Below are 25,286 nucleotides of genomic sequence, written 5' to 3'. Positions count from 1 at the left end.
TTTCAGTGATTTATTTAGCTTAAATAACAGTTCTGAAACAACGGTTGCATGAATCTTGGCAGTAGCAAAATTGTATGTGATTTTAAAATGGCAAACATAGGAATAAGTTCTCATCTGCAACCTCAGGTTTAATTCTGCTTCAGACTTACCACTGCCAAAATATTTTAAAAAGTCAGAACTACAATAATGCTTGAGAAACATATGGTTAATTCCTTTACATTTAACTTTGTATAACCTTAGCTCTCCTACAAAGCTTACATTGTCTAATTAATCTAGTGTGCAACATTATTCCACTAAAACAAAGCCATGCATTTCTAAACAATTTTTATGATTTCCCAGTCTTTGTCAACACCATTTTTGTTTGTGCAAATGCCAAAAAAAGAGATGGACTTTCTGAAAATCTTTTAAAAATCAAGACTTTTCTTTCATTTTTCATTTCCCCAATTCATTTTCATTTTTCATTTCCCCAAAAAAGAGGAAGAAAATAAAGGAAAAAGGAAGATTTTTTTACAAATAAGAATAGCAAAAGATATCTTTATAAACTGATAAGGCATTTTTCTGGGGCAAACAAACTAGAGAACTACCCACTTCACCAGGGGTTCTATCTGATTTCTCTCCATCTTCATGGCTCCACTTCATGGTCAAAGACAAACGTGCCACCACCTCTTTACAAAAGGAGCCTTTGCTTTCAGTTCCTTGTAACTGTCATCTTGCGTTATCCTCCAACACACTGCTGGACCTCAAGACAACTAAATCACAGCTGGCCAGAGAAAAGAGGAATTCTAGAAACCATATCCTTATACCTATTTCCTTTTGCACAAACTACTAAGCGGGCAGGTGGTCTGATGACGGAGGAGACTGCTGACGTTCAGAAGATCACAAAGTGACCAAGAGCAAACCCAAGCCTTCTCTCTCCCTGGACAGGGGGGCTTTCCCATACTTGCTGCATGTCAGCATTCAATTTCTTACATTTCTGTTTCAACTTTGTACTATTTATTCCCATTGCCAAGCAAACCAATCCACTGCTTGGTTTTTATTGTATAATCAACTACTACAATGTAAAAATCAAATGAAGTATCACTTTCAAACAGCTTTTTGATGAGATACTAGCATGTGAATTACCAGAGTAAGAGCAAATTTCTCCGGGTTAGGTTTTTCCCTGCTTCTGTATTTTCATAAAACAATTACATCAACAGGGGTTTCCTAACTGCCCTTATGCTTAATCACTTCAAAATAAATGAATGTAACTTTTGATAGGATGATTCCTATCCTTTTTCTTTCCATTCTTTTGAAAGGTTGTCAACTATTATACACAAATGCTTGGTGTACATACAATAAGAGCAAATATTAAAACCAGTTTACACCTAGTAGCGAATGGACCTGTGGACACAGTGGGGGCAGGTAAGCGTGGGAAGAACTCGGGAAAGCAGCACTGACATAGTACACTATCATGTATAGGACAGTTATTGGGGCGCTGCTGCATTCCACAGGGAGCCCAGGCTGACACTCTGATGACCCAGAAGCCTGGGTGGGGGTAGGGGAGAGAGGCTCAAGCACAAGGGAATACATAGAAAATTACGACTGATTTGCATTGCTGTACAGCAGAAATCAACACAATACTGTAAAGCAATTTTCCACCAATTAAAAAAGGAAAGGAAAGAAGAACCAATCTATACATGACAAATACCACTGAAATCTAAACTCTAACATGTATCTGCTGAAATCAAGGCAACAAGAGTTATTCAACAGCCTCAAACATTTCAGTAATTTCATGTCCTCTGCAAGTCACTGACCCAAGTGTCAAAACAGACAACAGAACATTCTCAGCTCCCAAATATTAGGTGTCCTTCAGTTTTGGAGAAGTCTGGAAGGAAAGAATACTGGTCCTCAGTTATGACAGCCCAACTATCTAAAAGAAGGAAAATAGTAGTCCTGCTTTCTGAGATAACCAACAGGAAAAGTTATGTCTGGAGAAAAGTATAAACCCCTTATACTGCTTTAAATAAAAAAATAATAATAATTCTACTGTCATTTGTACATTTCTTTTTTTTTTTTTTGGCTAAGCCACCTATATGTAAAATGTAACTACATAATGCCCACACCACTTCAGTCACATGTCCTACTTTAAGATAAACAACAGTATTTGATAAAGCGTTCTCAAGTTTAAAAATACATTAAAAAAAATAAAGAGGAATTACCTTTCCGAAGTCACGGACATCAAACAGGTCAAATGCCTCGAACAGTTCACTCTTTCTCATTCCAAACGTCTCACAACAGGCCGTGAGGAACGTCCTTATGTTCTTCAAACAGAGAAACTGAGGAATGGGAAAGGGCTATTAGTATATAGTGAATCATGCTAAATGTACCTATCCTCGGTCACACCCAGAATGCTGAGAAAATGCCAAGGAAGAATCCATCTGCTCTTGATGGTGTTTTCCATTACCTTGTCGGCAATATTTAATGACTACCCACTCTCTCCCAGGCACCGTGGCACAGCTGCGAACAAGGCAGACAAAAGTCTGCCCTCATGATACTTACAGTCTAATAAGAGGAGACAAGAACCAACTCAGCAACAGAAACAAAAAAGTAACTATTTTTATTTTTGCACGGTGGTAAATGCAATAGAGAAAACTAAAGCCAGGAGAAGGGATCAGGAGTGCTGGGATGGGTGGAGGGAGCCTCAGTGAGATGGTTAGAGAAGGAGTCGGTAGGAAGCGGACGGATAAGCAGGGAAGCTTTGATGGTGGGGATGGAGCAGCCATGCAGAATTACAGGACAGAGTATTCTGCATTAAGTAGCACCCTATGTCAAGGTCCTGAGGTGGAGGCTTCTGAGGTTATGTCTGAGGAAGGGACCAAGATGGACAGAGCAGAGTGGATGACAAAGAGAAAGGCAGGATGTGAGCTGGGAAGGCAGTGAAGTCAGATGAGAAAGGATCCTGCTGGACAGGCTTTTACTCTGACTGAGATGGGAAGTCACTGGATACTTTGGGACAGAACTGGAATATGATCTGATATTTTAAAGGGTTTATTTTCTTTCTTTAAAAAAAAATTTTTTTTTAACAAAAATTATCTTTATGGCTCTCCACAGAGTGACTGACCTGTAGATAAGCTCTTTGGCTCAGTTTTCTTTTATAGCCTCAAGAAATGTTCTGAGAAATATTTTGACAGAACACCCCTCAAGTCATAGAATTTTCAGGCACAGGGAATGGCAGCTGGGTTTTCATACTGACACACTGGAGGTGGTAATTTAAGGGGTGCTGCAGTAAGCTGCTAGAGTGAACCAGAGCTCAAATTCTCCAGTTCTCCGAAGTACACGATTGGTTGGATGTCTGAGTCTTTAAGGCTGCGTTCTTGGGGCTGGAGTGGGTGAGTTGCAGTGCTGCATCTAACGCAAAGTCACCCTGTTTGGATCTCTACAGGAGGCGTTAGCTTGAGGCCGATGTGGCAGCTGCCCAAATCCCTGTGCCTGGCAGAAGTTTCATGTGGAAAATCTACACCTGCATGGTGCAGGCAACCCCAGGGATGCTGTTATCACTCCTCCAAAACGTCCTCTTCCGCCTCTTCCTCTCGTTTCCCCACGGTGTGCAATGAGATGAGACCAAGAGATATGTAGGGGTCACAGTCTTATTGCTCTGGCTCACCGTACTCAGAAAGTGCTAGAATAAGCATGCAAAAGGACAAACATTGCTCCTGAGATGTGCAATGTTACTTCATTAAATTCTTTCAGAATTTCATGCTTAGAAAAACCCAGTACTCCCTTGGACAGCTGTAAGATTATGAGAGCACAGGAGCATTTTGTATTTTCCTTTTTTGCACGGGTTGCCAGGAAGCTCAGAAGTTGCTATGAGCTCTGTATTAGTTAGTTCCATTAACCTCCATTTTCTGCACAGTTTTTCTCTCCCCAGACATTTTTATTTCATTGATTTTTCTTTTTCTTCTTTGATTTTAGTCATGCTATTTGTGTCTTTCGTTATAACCAGTGAGAAATAAGTACATAGAAAACATTCATTCTAATGCCGGATGGATATTTCACCTTGTATATTTTTGTTCCTGGTGCTCTTCAGAGTAATGGTTTTCATACAGGGGAATATTCTTTTTCAGAGTCCATTCTTAGGTATATTACCAGGGATAGTAATAAAGGGAATTCTTGGTATGATTCAATTTTTTTTATAGATTATAGTCTATTTAAAGTTTGTTGGCTATATTCTGTGCTCTGTACAATATATCCTTGTAGCTTTTTTTTTCTAATAATACTTAACTCTATATTAAAAATAATACTACTATTCAACAAATGATCAATATAAAATATTAGTTTTGGTAGTTTTGGTACTAAGTCTTTGAAAACTAATATGCGTTGTACACTTACAGCATATCTCAATTCAGTTGTTATTTTTTGTGGAGGGAGGGGTGGTGTTACATGGTTTGTGGGATCTTAGTTCCCCAAAAAGGGACTGAACCCATGCTCTTGGCAGTGAAAGGATCCTAACCACTGGACCACCAGGGAATTCCCAGCATATCTCAATTCAAACTAGCCCCATTTCAAGTGCTCCATAGCCATGTGTGGTTAGTTACTGTCATAATGGACAGCATGGTGCTAAAGTTTCAGGAGTAGGTTTGTAAACAGGCCCCTCTCTTTTATTCAAAATATGCACAGACATATCAAGTACAAACTTCTCACCTGAGCTTTTAAGGTCCTCTGTTCTGTGCCCCACTATGCAGTCAGGCTGGTCTCCTCCTTGGCACTCATTACTCCATGCTCATTCCTGCCTCCATGCTTGAACTCTGCCATTCCTCTATCCAATAACCCTCTCTCTTTTCCTTTTCTGTTCCAACACGCAGCCCAGCTACTGTTCCATCTCCTCCTGGACTACAGCAGTTCCTGCTGCTCTTTTTTTACAGTTGTTGTTTTTTATTTTTTGTTTTTTAATACAGATCAAAATGAGTTGGAGCAAGGTTAGAGAGAGTAACACTGGATAGGAAGCTATTACAATAACCCTGGTGAGAGACAGCCATGGGAAGAGAAGGTGTTCAATTTTGACTCTTAAATTGGAGATGCCTATTAGTCATGCATGGAACATGGGGCAGCAGACAACTATATATACAAATCTGGAGTTCAGGGCATAGGTGTGTACTCCACAGACATAAACCTGAAAGTCTTTGGAGTATACAAAACATTTTTAACCATGATATCATCTGAGATGACTTTGAGAGAAAGAAGAGGGGAAAGGATCTGGGGTCAGGTCATCTTAGATCAGGAAAAGAAAAGGAGCCTGCAAAGGGGCTGAGAAAGAGGGACCCAGTGATGAAGGAGAACAACCAAGTGAAGAGGCTTTCCCTGAAGCCAAGTAAAGAAGGTGTTTCTAGAAAGAAGGAGTGATAATCTGTGTCAGTTGCTGCTGCTACTCAAATAAGATTTGACCAAGTGTTTTCCTTGAAATCTGGCTGTCTGAATGCTAAATAGGTGCACCCTGACAAAAGCGGGTTCCACGTGGAGGATAGTGGTGGGGAAATGCTGTATGGAGCAGCTTCAAGACAAAATAGGAAGACAGAAAGTAAAGACAGAATATATCAATAGATTCTAGGGAGTTTTGCTGCACAAGAAAACAGGATTGAGGAGGTAGTAAGCAAGAAAGAGAGGTCAAGGAAGGGCTTTTTAATAATGGAAGCTGTTTACAACGTGTTTCTACAAAGCAAGAGGCACAGTCACCCAAATGAAGTCCTTGAGTGGGCAAAGGAAAAGGGTCTGATGCTCAGGCACAGAAGCTAACCCTGGAGAACACGTTCAGCTCATTGACACCAACAGGGACAAGAGGTAAGGCAGCCGCCATCACAACTTAAACAACCAACAGAATTTACTTTCCGCATCTAAGATTCAGATCCAACTAAGCAAAGGACACACATACTCTGAAAGTGAATTTTGGAAATAGCTGCAATGGCACACATTAAAAATAAAGTTATTAACAGCCAACAGGTGAGAAATCTATTAGCCTATTATTGCATCTTTGCTTTTTTTAAAAAAAAAAAACCACTGTCAACATTTTATTTTGTTGTTGTTTTCCATCTTGGTTTGTTTTTTAATTTTCAGAAAGCACATTTTACTTTTTCTACTTTGGAAACATTCAGGTTTTGCATGGGCTTAACCCAGACATAGTTTTACCCTTTACAGGAATCCTTCTTGAGGCTTAAATATTTCAGGAGGGGTTAAAACCACAGGGGAAACATCACAAACCCTTTGAAGCACAAAAGCAGCAGCCAATCTGCACATTCAGTTACTGCTTTCACTTTTAAAAATTCATAAGAGACCTTTATGACACAGAATCACTCTGCATGTAGCTCTTCCACATAGAATTGCTTATTTACAGATTAAAAGCCTTGCATTCTGCCAAGATAGACAATAATTACTCTCTTGGGGATTATGCAACGGCGCTCTTGCAATATTTTTTACATAATTAAGTGCCCAACTCATAGCTCACCACGGAACAAAGCATAATTGCACATGCTACCCTCTGAAGATTTCACACCAAACTCAAATTCTCCCCCGTGTCGGAAAAACGACAGTAGAGCTCCATTCAAGGGCTTTGATCGTTAATTCAGAAAAGTATTACTGAAAGCAAAAAAGAAAAAAGAAAAGAAATACAGTCATTACTGAATGCATTACAAGAGATTATTTAAAAACAGAACTTTCCCTGACTTCTGAAATCAATCTTAACCTTATTTGCCCCTTAAATAATTCAATTCCACAAATATTTACTGGATTTGAAGAAAATCACTGGTACGCTCTGCATTTCCAGGCAGTCATCATGTTTGGTCACCCTTTTATTTATGTATTTTTTCAGTCAACAGTGTTTGAATGCCTACGATGTTCCAGACACTGGGGATACTGAAAATGAATAAAACAAGCTTCTCTATTAATCACGGCTGGAGATTTTCATAGTTACCACAAAACTGGCTAGTAACACTAGGATCACACTTCTGCTAATGGCTCTGTGCAAGCGCAGAACAAAGGTGAGGGATGGAGGAAGCAGGCCCTAATGTCATCACAGAAGCCCTGGATAGAGCTGGGCCTGCCAGCCCACCCATCCCAGACTTTTGCTTTGTTTGCCTATGTGAACTCTTTCCTTTTCCAGTTTTTTAGTTTTTTATTTTTGATTTTTATTTCAAACCTAAAGAAAAATTGAAAGAATAGTACAATGAACATTCCATTTACTCAACAACTATAACATACTGCCATAGGGGCTTTTGTGTGCCAGCCATTTCTCTATTTATTCACAAAAATTTGTATGTGAAAGTAAGTTCAGACATCATGGCACTTCACTCCTAAATAACTCTGCCTGCATTTGCTAGGAATAAGGACACTTTCCTAAATATGTATAATACCACTATGGGCCTCAGAAAATTAACAATAATTCCATGTTATTCCATATCCATCCCATATCTAAATTTCATCAATTGCCCACCCAATGTCTTTTTAAACTGCTTCCCCAAACCCACACCCAGTCTTGGGTCCAATTCAATTTTATCCATTATGTTTTATTTTTTGCAGTATTTTTAATCTAAAATTTTTCCTTTTTTTTTTTTTTCCATGACACTGATTTTAAAAGAGTCCAGACCCAGATATGTTATAGAATGTCCCATATTCTGGATGTGTCTAATTATTTCTTCATGGTATCATTGAATTAATTCCCCCATCATTTATATCTCCTATGAACCAAAGCTACATCAAGATACAAGTTAAACAGTTTTGGAAAAAATATTTCATACTGTGAACTTCCTATTTCATCATATCAAAAGACACAAAATGTTAGGGTAACCCATTATTATTGACATTAGGCTTGATCACTTGGCTAAGATGGTTACTGCCACATGTATCTATTGTAAAGGTACAGGTTCTCTTTTATATCAATAAATCCTGAGAGCGATAATTTGTTATCATGCGGCTGTTCTTTTTCCCAATAATTTTTCACCACTTTTCATCCACTGATAACCCTTGCTTTAATTATTCCTTTTGAGACAGCAAAATTCTATCTTTCCTTCCACATTTATTGGCTGGTATTCTCACTGAAAAACAAGCTTCCCCTGCCCTCCTCCCTTCCTTTTTTTGAAATCTTTGTTTGTGTAATAATTAATTGCAATCATTATTCTTTTGGATGTTCAGACTGTCCTGAATTTGGCCACTGGGGGTCTCTTCAAACTGGCTTCTGTGACCTTTTGACATGACTCCATTAGTCTTTTGTTTTATTACATCAAACTGTCCTAGGCCCACCTCATGTTTTCTCTGCCCAAGTTCTATAATCAGCCACTTCTCCAAACAGTTCCTTTTCAAGTTTTATAGTAAATAGTATTTAGAGAACAAGTCTGAGCATCAGGCTATTCCCAAATTACATGAGCCAAATACATCAAATGAACCTGTAACTCCACCCTTTGCTTAAGCAATGCATCACCAGCAACAGGAAGAGTTAATGTAAACAAATCCTATCATTTTCTTTGCCGCATGCCTAATAAGCCAACTCTTATCTCACACTGTTAAGAAAGAAAAAACTTGAGTTCACTGAAGACCAGTGAACACAAGAGTTTCTTTGTGCTTGGAGATGTTATTGGTCTTTGAAACACTGACAGTCCTTTGTATTTAGCAGCTCAAAACCTCTGCCTTCAGACCTGGTGTATGATGGGCAAAGACAAATACATTTCATTATTTTGTTTCATAACCATACTTTATGTTTGACCAAAAATTATATAACTTTGCTAAGTTTTTAGTACAAGTGTTAGTCCCTCAGTCATGTTCGACTCTTCGTGACCTCATGGACTCACTGCCGCCTGCCAGGCTCGTACATCCATGGAATTCACCAGGCAAGAATACTAGAGTGGGTAGCCATTCCCTTCTCCAGGGGATCTTCCCAACCCAGAGATCAAACTCAGGTCTCCTGGACTACAGGCAGATTCTTTACCATCTGAGCCACCAGGGAAGCCCTTAAAAGAGAACTTTAGGACTTTCCAGAATTTAGGATGAGGACTTTTAAAACCAGAATTAAATAACTCAAGGATTTTTAAAATATTAAATATATCCATGCATGATTGTTACAGAAATGAAGGATAGGCAAAAGGTTTCAATAGCATTTTATCATTTAATACATATTAATGAGGTGCCTTTTATGTACTAGGTATCATAAAACTTCATAAAATGTCCCCCAGCTGGGTACTTATTTATTGAACACATATTAATTGAAAGAAATTGCCAAGAACTGAGTATTTTTTAAAAAGCAAGTATGATCCAAATTCTGCCGCCAGAAGAGGTCAGGCAGAGCATACAAACGAGGAAACGTATAGCTACATGACAACATGGCAAACGCTATGAAGTCATTCAGAGGCCCCCCAGGAGTCCTGGAGTATCAGAGACAGCTTTCTGGAGTAAGTGATCCACGAGACCCTGCAGGGTGAGTGGGAGTCAGTCACAAAAAGAGGAGTGCTCAATGTTCAGGGAGGGAAAGGGAACCTGCCAGACTTGAGTGTGAGGACGCCCAGGTAAACACACAGGATGGGGATGAATGTGAGATACGACAAAGAATGGACTGGTGAGGGCAGTGGAGGGGTTCAGAATGGACACAGCTCTCTAGGGAGAAGTGAGAGCAGGACTGGACAGAGGAGCTGGGGCTCACTGAGCAAGCCCAGTGGATGCAGGCTTTATCTAGAAGAAAAGTTGAGGTTTTACATAGGAGAGTGCAATCCTCAGTTATGCTTGAGTGTTTGCTCTACACCAAGTTCTATGTTAAATGCTTACACCTTCTAATCTTCACATTAACTCAATCAGGGAAGGTTTTTTTCTTTCATATATACTGAGGCTTAGATGTTTAAACAGGTTTATGTAACTGCATATGCCAAAGTAACACAGTTGTAACTCAAAACCAGACATTCTGGCTACAGAGCCTATATCCTTAACTGCTATGTTATACTAGCTCCATCGTGTAGTGTGGAGAATTAACTATTTTTGTTTTCTCTTTATTAGGGAGATTGTGTGAGGCAGATGAGATAAGAACAGGACGGTGTCGTGTTCGTATAAGGAAAAAATCACAGTGATTTGGATTACAATAGTAGAAGGAGAAAGAGAAACAACTCTAGAAAGTAATATGGAAAGGAAATACCTGATAATTGACTGAATATAGGTGGAGTGGAAAGAGTGAAGGAGAAAAGAATTCAGATTCATAACCATAGCTCCATCCTAGGCACTGCAAAGACAGAGAAGGGATTCACTGAAAATGGTCACTTAGCAAATTAGGAAACAGGTGCCAAGAATTGAGTCAATCAATCCTTATTTTCATCTGGAAAGTCCTGGTATGGAGATATTCCACAGCCCCTCTCTCGGGTATGTTCCGTGACAAGTGACACATTCTAATGACACAGTCCCTGGTCTTCGGCCACAATGCTCACCCTCTCTTCAGGAACGCATCAAAAGCTTACTTACTTACTACAGGTTGAAAAGCACTCGATAAAGATGCAGAAAACCCTCAGAGAGGAAAGCTTAAGACCAACCATGTCTAAGACACCCTGAAAATTATACATCAGGCCAGAGCTCTCTAGATTAGACAGTTTCCTAACCAACAGCTATCACAACAGATGAAGCTAAGTTGCTTTTTACCTTTGCGGCTCTTGTTACCACTTCAATGCTATCGATACTGATGTTACAGAAAGAAAACATTGAAAGGTCATGCTGCTAAAACTCACAGTAAAATGCTGCAAGACTCTCTTTTCCCTCTACTCTTTTTATAAAGTGTATGGCTTCCTTTTCCTCTATGTATGTAGAAACCACTTTGACTCTTCTCAATGATACAAATGCAAACAGTATTGCTTCCCTTTTTCTTATCTGAAAAAATAAGCATGTACTTCTCTAAAATTGTTAGCAATATTGGACTAGTGTTAACCGAGGCTGCGTAACAGGAAAAACCTCCACAGCTTATTATGAAATGAGTTATTTTGATCTCAGCTGAGAAATGGTGTCTTGTGGGAAGGTCAACAATTTCTAACACAGCTTCATAACTGCATAGACATGTTGACATATAGTCATTTTCATAGGACTCATCAGTAGCCAGGTCGTCAGATAAAGTAAGACATTTCCAGGGTCTCCTTTCTTTGTGGGACACTCATTACCGCATTTGAAGGAAAGTCTGAATTTCAGCATTTGGCATAACTTGAATTATGAGTGGTCCTTAACAGGCTGACGGACAGTTCTGAAGACATAAGAGAGACCACTAGGAAGCCCATCCACAAATATTAAGGTAAAAGCAGAGCTTTCCCTCTGGGCTGTCTCAGCTTAGACTAAGTCAGGTCTCTGCCTAGTACCCTTGTCATTCTAACTCCTCCCAACTTCCCCCCATTTGGAGAACTGGCAGGCTGGAAGGGAAACCATAATAAATTAAGTTTCTCTCCTATTAAGGGTTTTCTATTTCTGTCCGTTTTACCATATCCTCTCCTCTCTCCCACTACATCTGTCTTTTAAGATTAGGTCAATTAAATCTTACATCTTCTGGAAATATTTTTTAAAAGAATAATTTTTACTTCTATGAGGACTTTATTTATCCCTTTTGCTCGTGAGTCAGTAGGTCCCCACAGAAGGGGAATCATTCCCATTGTTATTTGAAGACCATACTTACAGATGAGTTCTGAATAATTATTAAATAATTACACTGCACTTGGCATCAGTTCAGGACTGCACAATATCTTCCATTTTCCTCTTGATCCTATTATTGCAGATAAATGAAAACCCTAAAGGACACTCAGGAAGAAGGCCAAAAATGGAGGAGGGCCATTTCACATCTCCAAGTTTTGTGTTCAAATCTCTAAACTAAAACTGCCCTGTTTTCAGTAAACTAAAAGCCAATTATTTCCGTTTTGATTATATGCCAGTCTGCAATTCATTTTTAGAAAATAAGTTTTTTAATTGCTTAATCACAAATATAGTAATTTAGGAACACTGAAAGTTACAGGGTTTTTGGTTTTTGTTTTATTTTCTCCATGATGAGGCACTTTAATGGATTATATATAAGTACTGAAATGATTAAGTTCATATGTGTAGGGCTAAGTTGTATAAACATGTACATCCTACATATTCTGTAGCATCAGACTCACACCTGTGATAATAACTATTTGGACTATATCTGTTTGTCCAACCAATGATACACGAGAGAAATATTTTTGAGAGCAGAGACTACATTTATTTCATCTATGTATCTCCACAGCTTTTATCTTTCAGTTTTTTTAATTGGAGGATAATTGCTTCACAATGTTGTGCTGGCTTCTGCCATACATCAGTATGAATTAGTCACAGGTATAAGGAAAGTTATGACCAACCTAGATAGCATATTCAAAAGCAGAGACATTACTTTGCCAACAAAGGTCCGTCTAGTCAAGGTTATGGTTTTTCCAGTGGTCATGTATGGATGTGAGAGTTGGACTGTGAAGAAGGCTGAGCACCGAAGAATTGATGCTTTTGAACTGTGGTGTTGGAGAAGACTCTTAAGAGTCCCTTGGACTGCAAGGAGATCCAACCAGTCCATTCTGAAGGAGATCAGCCCTGGGATTTCTTTGGAAGGAATGATGCTAAAGCTGAAACTCCAGTACTTTGGCCACCTCATGTGAAGAGTTGACTCATTGGAAAAGACTCTGATGCTGAGAGGGATTGGGGGCAGGAGGAGAAGGGGATGACGGAGGATGAGATGGCTGGATGGCATCACCGACTCGATGGACGTGAGTTTGAGTGAACTCCGGGAGTTGGTGACAGACAGGGAGGCCTGGCATGCTGCGATTCATGGGGTCACAAAGAGTCAGACATGACTGAGCGACTGAACTGAACTGATACATACGTCCCTCCTGAATCCCCCTTTGATCTCCCATCCTATCCCTTCCACCTCATCTCTAGGTTGTCACCCCTGCATTGAGCTCCCTGGGTCACACAGCAAATTCCCACTTGCGATCTGTTTTACATATGGTAATGTATATGTTTCCGTGCTGTTCTCTCAAATCATTCTACCCTCTCCGTCCCCCACTGTTCTCTATGTCTGCATCTCCACTGCTGCCCTGCAAATAGGTTCATCAGTACTATCTTGCTAGATTCCATACACATGCATTAATACACAATATTTGTCTTTCCCTTTCTGACTTACTTCACTCTGTATAATAGGCTCTAGGTTCATCCACCTCATTAGTACTGACTCAAATGCATTCTTTTTTCTAGCTGAGTAATATTCCATTAAATATATGTACAACAATTTCTGTATCCATTTACCTGTCGATGGACACCTAGGTTACTTCCATATCCTAGTTATTGTAAAAAGTGCTGCAATGAACATTGGGGTACAAGGGTCTCTTTCAATTATGGTTTTCTCAGGGTATGTGCCTGGTAGTGGGATTACTGAGTCATATGATAGTTCTATTCCTAGTTTTCTAAAGAATCTCCATACTGTTCTCCACAATGGCTGTATCCATCTGCATTCTCACCAACAATGTAAGAGAGTTCCCTTTTCTCCACATCCTCTCCAGCATTTACTGCTTACAGATTTTTTAATGATGGCCATTCTGACTGGTGTGAGGTGATACCTCACTGTAGTTCTGCTTTGCACTTCTCTCATAATAATCAATGCTGAGCATCTTTTCATGTGTTCATTGGCTATCTCCATGTCGTCCTTGGTCTGTTTAGGTCTTTGGCCCATCTTTTTATCGGGTTGTTTGTTTTTCTCGTATTGAGCTACATGAACTGCTTGTATATTTTAGAAATTAATTCTCTGTCAGTTGTTTCATTTGCAATTATTTTCTCCCATTCTGAGGGCTGTCTTTTAATCTTGTTTATAGTTTCCTTTGGTGTGCAGGAGCTTTTAACTTTAATTAAGTCCCATTTGTTTACTTTTGTTTTTATTTCCATTACTCTAAGAGGTCCCCACTTTTATAATGGACATATTTCTTAATAAATTGATGAATATATGATGATGCAATTTTATCTGCATAAAAGAATAAATAATCATCATTCCTCAGTAACCAATGAACTCATATGGAAATTTACATTAAATTGTCACCATATCCTCTTACTTATGTTAATATATCAATGTCTTCATTATTAAATTACCTCAGAAGTTGGTGATTTTAATAAATATAAATCAAATAAAGACTTTAAATTAGTAAGCAGTTATGTTCATATGCATCATCTGGGTTACCAGCCCAGAAAGATGATGGTGTGTATTCAGGGGTGGTCTGCTAACTAGTTTTCAGGGTCCCTGGCCAGCTGTCACCATCACACACACACACACACACACACACACACACGCGCGCGCGCGCGCGCGCCCTTTGCTGCTTTCAACAGCTTGTCTTCATCAGAAGAGGCACTGTATCCCTCTTCTTTGGCAGGAACTTAGACTTTTAGTTTCAAAGGCTTACTGTCAACCCTAGCATTAGTCTTTGTACCCAGAAACAAAAAGGTTAATAAACAGCATCTTTGATCCTCCTTATGTGTTTCTAGCCTTTGCACTAGAAAACCATGGCCAGGATGTGCAGAGGTCAAAATTAGCCTATTTTACTACGTCCATTAACCTGCTACTGAAAGCAGTACACACTATTGCCTCTAATGAGAAAAAGTAATCCCCAATCACATTTTCACCTGGAACACATCTAGCCTGACGCACACAAAGAATGGCCCAGTATGCATTCCAGAGAAGCCTGTCTTGCAAGGTTCCTTATTATGAGTACAGAAAAACAGGCATTCCCTTCTGCACAGGTGATTGAGGGACAGTAGCTGTAAGTCAGGATTTTGTATTGGTGGGAGCAGTTGTAACAACAGCAGCAGGGACAGCAGTACCAGCAGAATGGAAGTCGTGGTTGTGGTGCAAGCGACAGCGGCAATGGAATCAGCTGAACAGCCAAGAAAGCCACGCCCTGTGAAGCAGGAAGTGAGAGCCACTGTGACAGGGCTGCCCCAGAAGGCTGGCAGCCAAGGTGGGTGCTCAGAGAAAACAACGGTCGTAAATGAGGGAAAGTCTTGGGGCGACACAAATTAGCATTGCCTTTAGAGATGAGCCGTGGAAATCCATTAATCCGAGAGAATGGGAACACAGTTTAGTGTGGGTCTGATCGAAAAGATAACGCTGTATGCAAACAGAAACAAGGACGTCTAACTGCCAGCACCACCCCATAGAGCCAGCCCCCTGGGACGCAACCACAGAGCACTCCACACTTCACCCAAGCACGACTGAGAACTCCCCACGGAGCCCCCAGCTCTCCATTCGCTCCCTGGCATGGCCAAAGCAGGACTGAGTAGCTGGGGATGGCACAGGGAAGAAAAGAGTGGAAGGGCGAGTGAGCCTACATCTCTCCCTCCTCACTCACTCTACCCTGGACTCTTGGCACTGGGTACTGTCATAATTGTGATTTACAGATGCGGCTACTGAGGCTCAGGGAGTGAAATAATTGGCTCTACGTCCCATGGTCAGTAAGTCGGAGAGCAGATTTCGCAGCCAGGTTGTGGCTCCAAAGACCATGCCTCTAACAACTACGACCTTCTGTCTCCTACACAGCAGACTGTGTCCCAAGTCAGGGAACTGGGAGCCACGGCTCCAGCTCTCCAAGAGAAGACAGTCCTGTGAAGCAGAGAAATAAGTGCACAAAAAGCGTACTGCAACCCTCGAGTAGTTAAGTCCAGAGGCAAGCACTGACTTAGTAAGAGCACAAGGGAAGCGCTCCATTCCATGAAGAGGGAAAGCTGAGATTCATTCCTCCACGAAGTGGCTGAATTGAGTGTCAGGGAAGGAAAACAAAGTCATGAGAAGCGATATGGTTAGAAGCAAAGGCCTGGCCTCTTGCAGGAATGCATAAAAATCACAGGGCCTCCACAGCGAGTGCAAGCAAGAGAGTACTAGGGATGAATGAGACCGGGAAAATCGGTCCAGACCAGATCCCAACTGGATCTTGGAACTCATTTCTCCAAATGAACACGGCAATGCCTCATAATAATGCATATAACTCTACAGTGAGTAAAACTATATGTCCCAGATGTAGCACGAAGCACATCCATGAAGAATCTTGGTTAATACACAGCAAAGGGCTTCCCAGGTGGTACAGTGCTAACAACCCACCTGCCAAGGCAGGAGATGCAAGAAACTCAGGTTCAATCCCTGGGTCAGGAAGATCCCCTGGAGAAGGAAATGGTGAGCCATCCCAGTATTCTTGCCTAGGAAATTTCATGGGCAGAGGAACCTGGCGGGCTACAGTCCACAGGGTCACAAAGAGTCACACAAGACTGAGCGTGCATACGTGCATATCATCCTATGAGGAAAACACTGTATTCCATTCTATCCATAAGAAATTGAGACAAAATCATGTAAGAACCAGATCCGAGCACCGTCAGGACTCTTCCCTGCCACACAGTGTGGCCCCTGTATTGCTTGTGGTGTGAGGCTCTACAGCAAGGTGAGGACCTGACTACAGGCTCCTAGGCAGGAGAAAGAAATGGCAACCTACTCCAGTGTTCTTGCCTGGGAAATCCCATGGACAGAGGAGCCTGGTGGGCTACAGTCCACGGGGTTGCAAGAGTTGGACACGACTTAGCAACTAAACCATCACCACCACATGCCCCTACAACTTAAACAGACTTGGGCCTGCCCCAAAGAAAGCCAAGGAGGACATTACCCCACAGGAAAGTATTATAGTCACTTCAACTTTTGGACTTCCTTTATCCTCCTCTGCCCCCAAAGTTTTAAGAAATCTAAGAGGAAGACTGAGTTGGGTTCTGCACAGTGGATGATTCTGAAGATGGGTTTTGTACAGTGGGTGATTTCCAAAAATGCTTTTGTCTCCTACAAACCTCATTCATCTCAGTTTCTATAGTCTTGTATTGTCTCCCTTCAATTCTGCCCATGCTGGAAATTCTGTCACACTGTTCCCCAGAGTTCACATCCCCCTAACACACATCCCAGACATCACGCTTTTATATCTGCCACTGCACTGCACCAGTATTCAATATAAACTAAAATAAAAAAAAAAATACCTATTCTTAGGGAAAACTGTAAAAAAATGAGAATTCTTAAAATACAACAAAAATGTACCTGAAAGCATTATATTAATAAAAGTACTACCAGTTATATTTTTTCAAAAGCAAGAAAATAAGCTCAAGTTACCTTCCTTAAATATAACCTATTAAGTTAAAAAAGAAACAGATGGCATATTTGTGATTTTTTTTCCCCCTTGGCTGTGACTAGGGATTGAACTTGGGCCATGGCAATGAAACTGCCAAATCCTAACCACCAGACCACCAGGGAACTCCTGTTAGTGCTTTTTCCTGCGTAAGAAAACTTTCCCTGCAGGAGCACCCACAATGCAAGGCTCTGGACCAAATCCACACTTGGTAGATGTCAGAGCAGCAGCCTGGGGCCCCACCCTTCAGTGTGGGGTGCTACTAGCCCAGCTCGTGAGCAACAGTCACAGTGCCTGCCAGGTAACATAGTTCAGGAAAGCTGTGGGAAGCTGATTTCTAACTGATCACTTCAATCACGGGCTGAATTTAGTACAGCTGACCCTTGAAAAACACAGGTTTGAAGTGCATCGGTCCACTTACACAGGGATTTTCTTTTCTTAATAGTAAAAACTACAGTAGTGCATCATAAATGGCTGGTTGAACCTGACGGTGGGGAGGAACCCCAGACACAGAGGAATACCCGAGGATAACAAGGAAACTCCCATAAGGAGGAACCTTGGATAAACAGAGCTGACTGGAAGTCACATGTGTATTTTGACTGCAGGGAGGGTCAGCGTCCCAATCCCTGAATTGTTCAACAGCCAATTGAACATTTTTTTGACTATACTGACCTACCAAGTGAAAGTTGTTAAAACAGAAATATCAAGTACAGTCTTACAAATTTAGTTTGAAAAAGCCTGAACTCACATTTTGTTCTTCCAATGCCACAATGCTGTTGTTCAGTCCCTAAGTTGTGTCCAACTCTTTGCAACCCAATGGACTGCAGCACACCGGGCTTCCCTGTTCATCTCTATCTCCTAGAGTTTGCTCAAACTCTTGTCCATTGAGTCAGTGATGCCATTCAACCATCTCATTCTCTGTTGCTTCCTTCTCTTCCTGCCCTCAATCTTTCCCTGCATTAGGGTCTTTTCCAATGAGTCTGCTCTTCATAACAGGCAGCCAAAATATTGAAACTTCAGCATCAGTCCTTCCAGTGATTATTCAGTGTTTCCTTTAGGACTGACTCCTTTGCAGTCAATCCTTTTGATCTCCTTGCAGTCCAAGGGACTCTCAAGAGTCTTCTCCAGCACTACAATTTGAAAGGATCAATTCTTCAGCACTCAGCCTTTTTTACAGTCCAACTCTCACAATCATATATGACTACTGGAAAAATCATAGCTTTGACTAGATGGACCTTTGTTGGCAAACTAATGTCTTTGTTTCTAGGTTTGTCAGAGCTTTCCTTCCAAGAAGCAATCATCTAATTTCACGGCTGCAGTCACCATCCACAGTGATTCTGGAGCCCAAGAAAAGAAAATATGTCACTGCTTCTACTTTTTCCCCTTCTATTTGCCATGAAGTGATGGGACTGCATGCCATTATCTTAGTTTTTTGACTGTTGAATATTAAGCCAGGTTTTTCACTTTCCTCTTTCACCCTCATCAAGAGGCTCTTTAGTTCCTCTTCACTTTCTGCCAATATAGTGGTATCATCTGCATATCTCCCAGGAATCTTGACTCCAGCTTGTGACTCACTGCCACAATAAATGCCTCCCAAATCCCCATATTTGAATATCCAAACTACATCTGTCATTTTGCCTTTCACACAGAAAATTATTTTTAATATTTTACCAGGCTCAAGTCTCAATTTTCATTTCAAAACTCTTGCTTTTCACATGAAGCTGGGGGCACAAGATACTCCAAGGCACACACCACCCATAGCTTAGATACTCAGCTTTCTGATGTCTCATGATCCCCACTTTTCTTGACCTCTTTATCAGAATGATAAACATTTTAATTTTTCCAGCACATTTTTAATTTTTTTCAGTTCATTTTCTACTTTGTCATTTCTCTGTGTTAACAACAAAGTGGGAAAGCCATACTGTTAAATTTGAAACAATTACTAATTTTATAAAATACCAGATTATCTGGGCTCTAGTCAGTCTGTTAACTTCAAAATTTTCAGAGCCTTTTTTTGGTAAAATATCTTTAGGAGTGTATTTAAGAGCTGTGCTAATTTCTGTACATAAAGTACATATAATTTCTGTATATAAAATATAATGACTAATGGCCACTTTATAATTTTTTGTGTTATTCACTCAATCATGTCTGACTCTGCAGCCCCATGGACTTTAGCCCACTAGGCTCCTCAGTCCATGGAATTCTCCAGACAAGAACACTGGATTGGGTAGACATTCCCTTTTGCATGGGATCTTCTCGACCCAGAGACTGAACCAAGGTCTCCTGAATTACAGGCAGATTCTTTACTGTCTGAGCCACCAGGGAAGCCCATATAATCCTAGCAACATTATTATACCTACTGGCATAATTAAGTAACATGGAAAACACTGTTATTAACCATATAGTGTCACACTGACTTTGTTGAAATTAGACATCTATAACACAACTAAAAATGAAGGGTGACACATTTCCCCAAGTAATTTCAACTTCAGAAAAGAGGCATTTTCTCTAAAATTAACCCCCAAAATGTTTAAACTCCCATTCAGATCAGCAGCTTATTTAGCTCTAGACTGCTTCAGTCCATGGCGTCGCGAAGAGTCAGACACGACTGAGCAACTTCCCTTTCACTTTTCACTTTCACGCATTGGAGAAGGAAATGGCAACCCACTCCAGTGTTCTTGCCTGGAGAATCCCAGGGACGGGGGAGCCTGGTGGGCTGACATCTATGGGATCGCAGAGTCGGACACGACTGAAGCGACTTAGCAGCAGTAGCAAGCAACCTACTCCCCTTCTTCCTTCCCTCACTCCAGAGGATAACAGCACTTTCATTTTTCTGAGTGTCTTTCAGCAGACTTCTTCTGCACACTGAACAGCTTGGAATAAATCTGAATAACTGAATAACCTTGAAACAAAATTATTCTCATATAGATCACTGGGTTGTTTTGTTTTTTTGCCTAATTACATTCTATTTTCTGCCCACATTTCTAACCTCTCTAATTGTTCTTCTATACACACCCACACCTCTTCCAATTTAGCATCATCCCCAAATTCTCTGTGTCACTTTTGATTTTATTACCCAACAGAGAGTCATCTTTATGCTCCAGATTTTGGCTCTTCCCATGATTTCACAAGAATTTTTATTAAAACAAAGTTATAGCTTTTTCAAAGTTAAATAAGAATACATAGGCTCTGCACTAAAATCATGATATTATCAAGAACTGAATTACAAGTCAGATCAAATCTGACCTATATATGTTATCTGTATGTTTACACACATGCATGCACATATGTGATTTTTTTTTCAATAAATAGCACTGCTTCAATATAGTATTTCATTCTGGAAATAGTAACCAAGCAGAAATACATCCTAATTAGGTGCAGAAAATGTTCCTTGATCTTTCCTTTTTCCCACCTTTTTCTTAGCCTCCCAGTAAACTCTGTTATCTCTAAATCCAAGAGATTTGTGCTTTGTTTAGAAAACCTGTCACAACCAATCACCAGCTCTTCTCACCACATCTTTCTTGAACTCCATATCAAATTAACAGTGTTTTATTACCAGGGTCAATACAAAAATCTAAAAGGAAAAAAACTAATGGATGTGTTAATCCAGTTGTTAATTCCCACAGCTGGATACCTTTAGTATTCTCTGAGTCAAATCTCCCAGTGAACTTAACTTCTGCAAACTCAAATCTGCCCCCAACTTAGCCTTTTTTCTACCAAAGATTTAAAAATACTTTTAGGTCACACAATTTAAACAGACTGTACTACATCATTCTAGAATTGTCTTCTCTAAGTAAATGTTCATAGGTTGCTTCTTCAGCAGTAGTTATCCACTGCCACCCGAATCCTATAAGGAAGTTGTAGACTGGGTGTTTTGTTTTGTTTTTTTAATATAACACCAATTGAAATGCTATTATATGATTTTTGAACAGTTATTTGTAAATGTAGGTCCCCCTACCTAAAATGGTACTTCCATAAAAGACCAGTGTCCTGATTTACCATGGATGATCTTTAAGCCCTACCGTCCTGCTTTAATTATTGACCATGTTCCTGTCATTTAAAAAAGTTGTCTGTACCAAATTACATCATCATTTTTCTTCCTCTTCCTAGAACATCCCTCCCTCTTTACAATACCACACTCATGTGTTAAGGCTTCCCTGGCAACTCCAGGTAGAGTTGGTCATTCTCTCCTTTTGTTACATCACTTTAATCATATATTTTTCATGAAATGTACCATATTGTATAGTAAGAAGACGTTTTTATTCATTATTATTTCCCAAACATAGACTAACACAATACACACACATGCACACATATATACATATACAGGAATGCACACATTCACTCATACACACAATACACACTGTGTACAAAGGGTAATAATACTGGATACCAAAAGGAATAAGAACTAGGAACAAAAGACCTGGGTGTAAATCCTGGCCCTGTCATCAAGAATTATGTGATTGTGTGGACTTCACATATTTATCATTATTAAGCAATCACTTAACCCATATGAGTCTTGGTTTCTCAATTTATAAAACAGAGATAATCTATGAGAAATCCAAGTTCATTAATTCATTTCATCTATGAAGCACCAACTGAGTGCCCATTAAGTGCGAGGCATCATCAAGGACAGGCTGATGCCAAAGACACAAGGCTGATATAAGGATAGATGCTAAAATAGGAGAGAATATAGACAAGCCCCTTCTCCCAGGGAGTTCATAGTCCAGGAATTAGCACTTAAGCCTAAGGACTTATAGAAATGTAAGCATCATTACTATTCTCTTCACCTTCCTGTAAACTCTATCTATACAGATATAAAGAATGAAATAAAGGCACTGAATATGGATTCATTAAAAATTATAAGGATCCCATGAGATTCTTTTCTGAGTGATTATTTTTTCCTTGAATTTCTGCAAATCAAGTATTAGGCTTTTCATTTTATACTCAAGCTCTTGAGTTTACAGAAGACAATCTTTTCTTGGCCTAGTCTTTCCCCATTTTGTTTTTGCAGATTTATTAACATAACATATAATTGACATAACTTATTTAACATGTACAATGTGTGTCAATTTGAAACACTATACATACTGCAAAATGATTACCACCACCATAGAGTTAGCTATCACCTCCATCATGTCACATAATTACCATTTCTTTTTTTGTCTTATACCCACTTTAACAGTCACCATTAGTATTTCAAGGTTAGTTTTACTTATCTCTTTCCCAGGTACCTGCTTGCATGAGGTTTAGGATTAGGCTAAATACCATCTGGCCTCCAGTCTATGGCTAATAAAAAGGATCTTCCAGATGATTCTGGATGGAAACTAAGATACTTCAACCAAAACCAGGAAGTGCAAAATTTTTTTAATGTATTTATAGGAAAAAAAAAAAAACCTTGGTCAAGTTGCTAAAAGCTCTAGCATCACCTTGCGAATAATACTTATGAGTCAGATGTTCATACTGTCAGTCATCCTATCACTGAACATTTTCATTTTTAGCACTGTAATTTATTTTAGAACTTACTCCATCTGCAAGATTTATAAAAATTTTAAATAATTTTTCTATTAATATTTTACTAGACTAAATTTTAAGTGTTTGCTTTTTAAAATTTGATTTTTATATGTCTAGAAAAACACTTTTCCCAGGAGTACTCATCTCCAACTTTATAATAAAAATCAAAGGATAAAAGTGTTTGCTTAACAGTAATCTCTTTCTGCAGAACCCATGTGTTCTTCTGAGCAAGGTTATCTGGAACATCTTTATTAAAAACATCAAATGCCAAATATGGCATTCTTCTTATTCACCATATTCACCTTTTTCCCTAAATAGTTGTCGGTCTTCATTATATCCCCCACAAGATCACAAGATGACAAAGTTCAAAGTTCCCTCATGAGGTAAATGTCAAGACTGCCTCCTGCAAGAACAGCACATCACGATTTACCAAGAACACACATCAGTTCCTGCACAGCAAGTCTCCAGCCCCAGGAAGGAAAGGAGCAGCAAAGCCAGTCAACACACAGGTGGAACGGCTGCTGACTCAGTCCTTCAACAGCGCTCACGTGAGAGCCAAACCATTTTCCGTAACTGATCAGATATGGACATTCCTTAACATTTTAGGCAGAAATAGTCACTAGAGCCGACACTCCAAATAACAGTATATTAAACGTTTGTTCCTTTAAAGAAAATTTGACACAGAGATAATTCTGAAGAAAAATCCCACTCAGTAGATCCTACTGCAGAGTGAATTTGAAAATTATAAAAATCTAATGTGTAGAACTTAAAGGAAAAAAAAAACTAGGAGGAGAAAAAAACAAATTTAATCTGGCACCAATTTATTAAGTAAAATGTCCTTTTATGATAGTTTTTTTTTTTTCCTGGCAGCAGAAAATTTCAGTATAAGTTCTCAGACATCCTAACTAATACAGGCTTAAATCTCATTATAAGCAAATTGATACAAATCTCTTCATATAAGAAATTTTATTATAATGAAATTAAGTGTTTACAATAACAAAGGGATTCCTAGAGCTTGTCAGGCAGCCCACAAGAAAAGGGGAAGGGGAAAAAGAAAAAGACAAGGGAGGGAGAAGATGGGGAAATCTGGTTGCATTATTATTTATATAAATGCTTCCCTATTAACTGTACATTTTTTAAATGACGGATGTCAAATACTAAATGGTTTTACCAGCAAACTACATAATAGTGATGATAGACATCTTTAATTTCAAACAATTCACTCATAATTTAACAGTTATCCAATGGACCTTCTCAAAAATCTTCTCTCAATGTAAGATAACTCATATTCCTGGTGTTCTAGTTGCCTGATATACTATACCTATAAAGGTATTTCGTTCACATGGCTTATCATCTATCATTGTAAAAATAACACAGGAATAATATGAGTAGAACTAACATTTACACAGGTCTATGTGCCAGGCACTATTCTAAGCATCAGTGTGTGTACACACACACACACACATACACTCATTCAATCCTCCCATCAATCCTTTAGGTTGACTACCTCCATTTTACAGATGAAGAAACAGAGGCAGACAAAGGTTAAACTCTTGTCCAAGGTTGACACACAGACAATAAGTAGAGAGCAAGGTTTCACACTTAGGCACCATGGCTTCAAAATCACTACTCGTAACTACCACATTATCCTAACAGCACAGGAAAGAAAGCTTCAGGTGCTTGCCTACTTCACTGACTGCTGTATACTTCTAAAGGGAACACATGTAAGAATTAAAGATTTTAAAATTAAAAAAATAAATAAATAAAAGATCATAAAAGAGTAACATTATTTACATTTTCTTAAATAGTAATCTCATTGATTATGTGTCCCATTTGCTCAGAAATGAATTACATAAGACTTTTGCACAACTGTTAAATTTTATATCTGATAAATATGAATCACATGGAAATATACAAACTATTATTATAGTGCATATGAAGCTCACAGCAATTTACCCACAAAGTGATTCAGCAGAGAAGCGCTATTGCAGAGAGAGATGTGTACTGAGGTGACACTGGAAATGCCATGCATGTGCTCCAGTGGGGATCCATCTCACCTGGGACTCCAGACAGGAAGTGGGTCTCCCTGCTAGAGCAGGGGCCTCACACTCCCCCATGGCCACAGCACACCCAAGACTCTGACTCCACCTGGACAGCACAGGCATACAATGTTCAGGTCAGAGAGCCAGAGAACTGCAAACTCACACAGCCATTTCCACAAACTCTTAGAAGGCAACCTGCATTTGGCAGAATGTACCAGATATAAATCAAGGATTAAAAAGAAATCAGTCGCTAAAGCTCTCTCTCCACTGAGAGACTCAGACGTCGTTGGAAGAGGTCCTTAAGAACTGGCCTTTGGAAAAAGACAGGCATGCAGAGCGCCCCCATCCCTTTCTCCACTCAAAAACTATGCTTCTTCCAATATCATCAAGACTACCACTGTCTTCCCTCATCAGATTAACTGCACAGCAGCCCATATTACCAATTTTATGTCTGATACACTGGATATAGTCTATTTAGTGTACTGCACTGCTTTTATTGTTCAGTGTTAGTCAATGAAAAAAACGTTTATAAATGTTAAGCTATCTATCTGCTCACAAATTTGTT

At 39.6% G+C, this 25,286-nt stretch overlaps 1 protein-coding gene across 1 annotated transcript in view; it reads right to left on the bottom strand.

Annotated features, from left to right (window-relative positions):
* VAV3 (vav guanine nucleotide exchange factor 3) overlaps positions 1-25,286 on the bottom strand; it is a 425,860-nt gene that overhangs the window by 330,853 nt on the left and 69,721 nt on the right. The window contains exon 2 of the mRNA XM_052637052.1: positions 2,199-2,315. Coding sequence (XP_052493012.1) covers positions 2,199-2,315 — 117 coding nt within the window. The remainder of the gene's footprint in view (positions 1-2,198; positions 2,316-25,286) is intronic.

The sequence above is a fragment of the Budorcas taxicolor genome, chromosome 3 (genome assembly GCF_023091745.1).
Source record: "Budorcas taxicolor isolate Tak-1 chromosome 3, Takin1.1, whole genome shotgun sequence".
Lineage (NCBI taxonomy): Eukaryota > Metazoa > Chordata > Mammalia > Artiodactyla > Bovidae > Budorcas > Budorcas taxicolor.
This window is presented reverse-complemented; position numbering and strand designations above follow the sequence as displayed.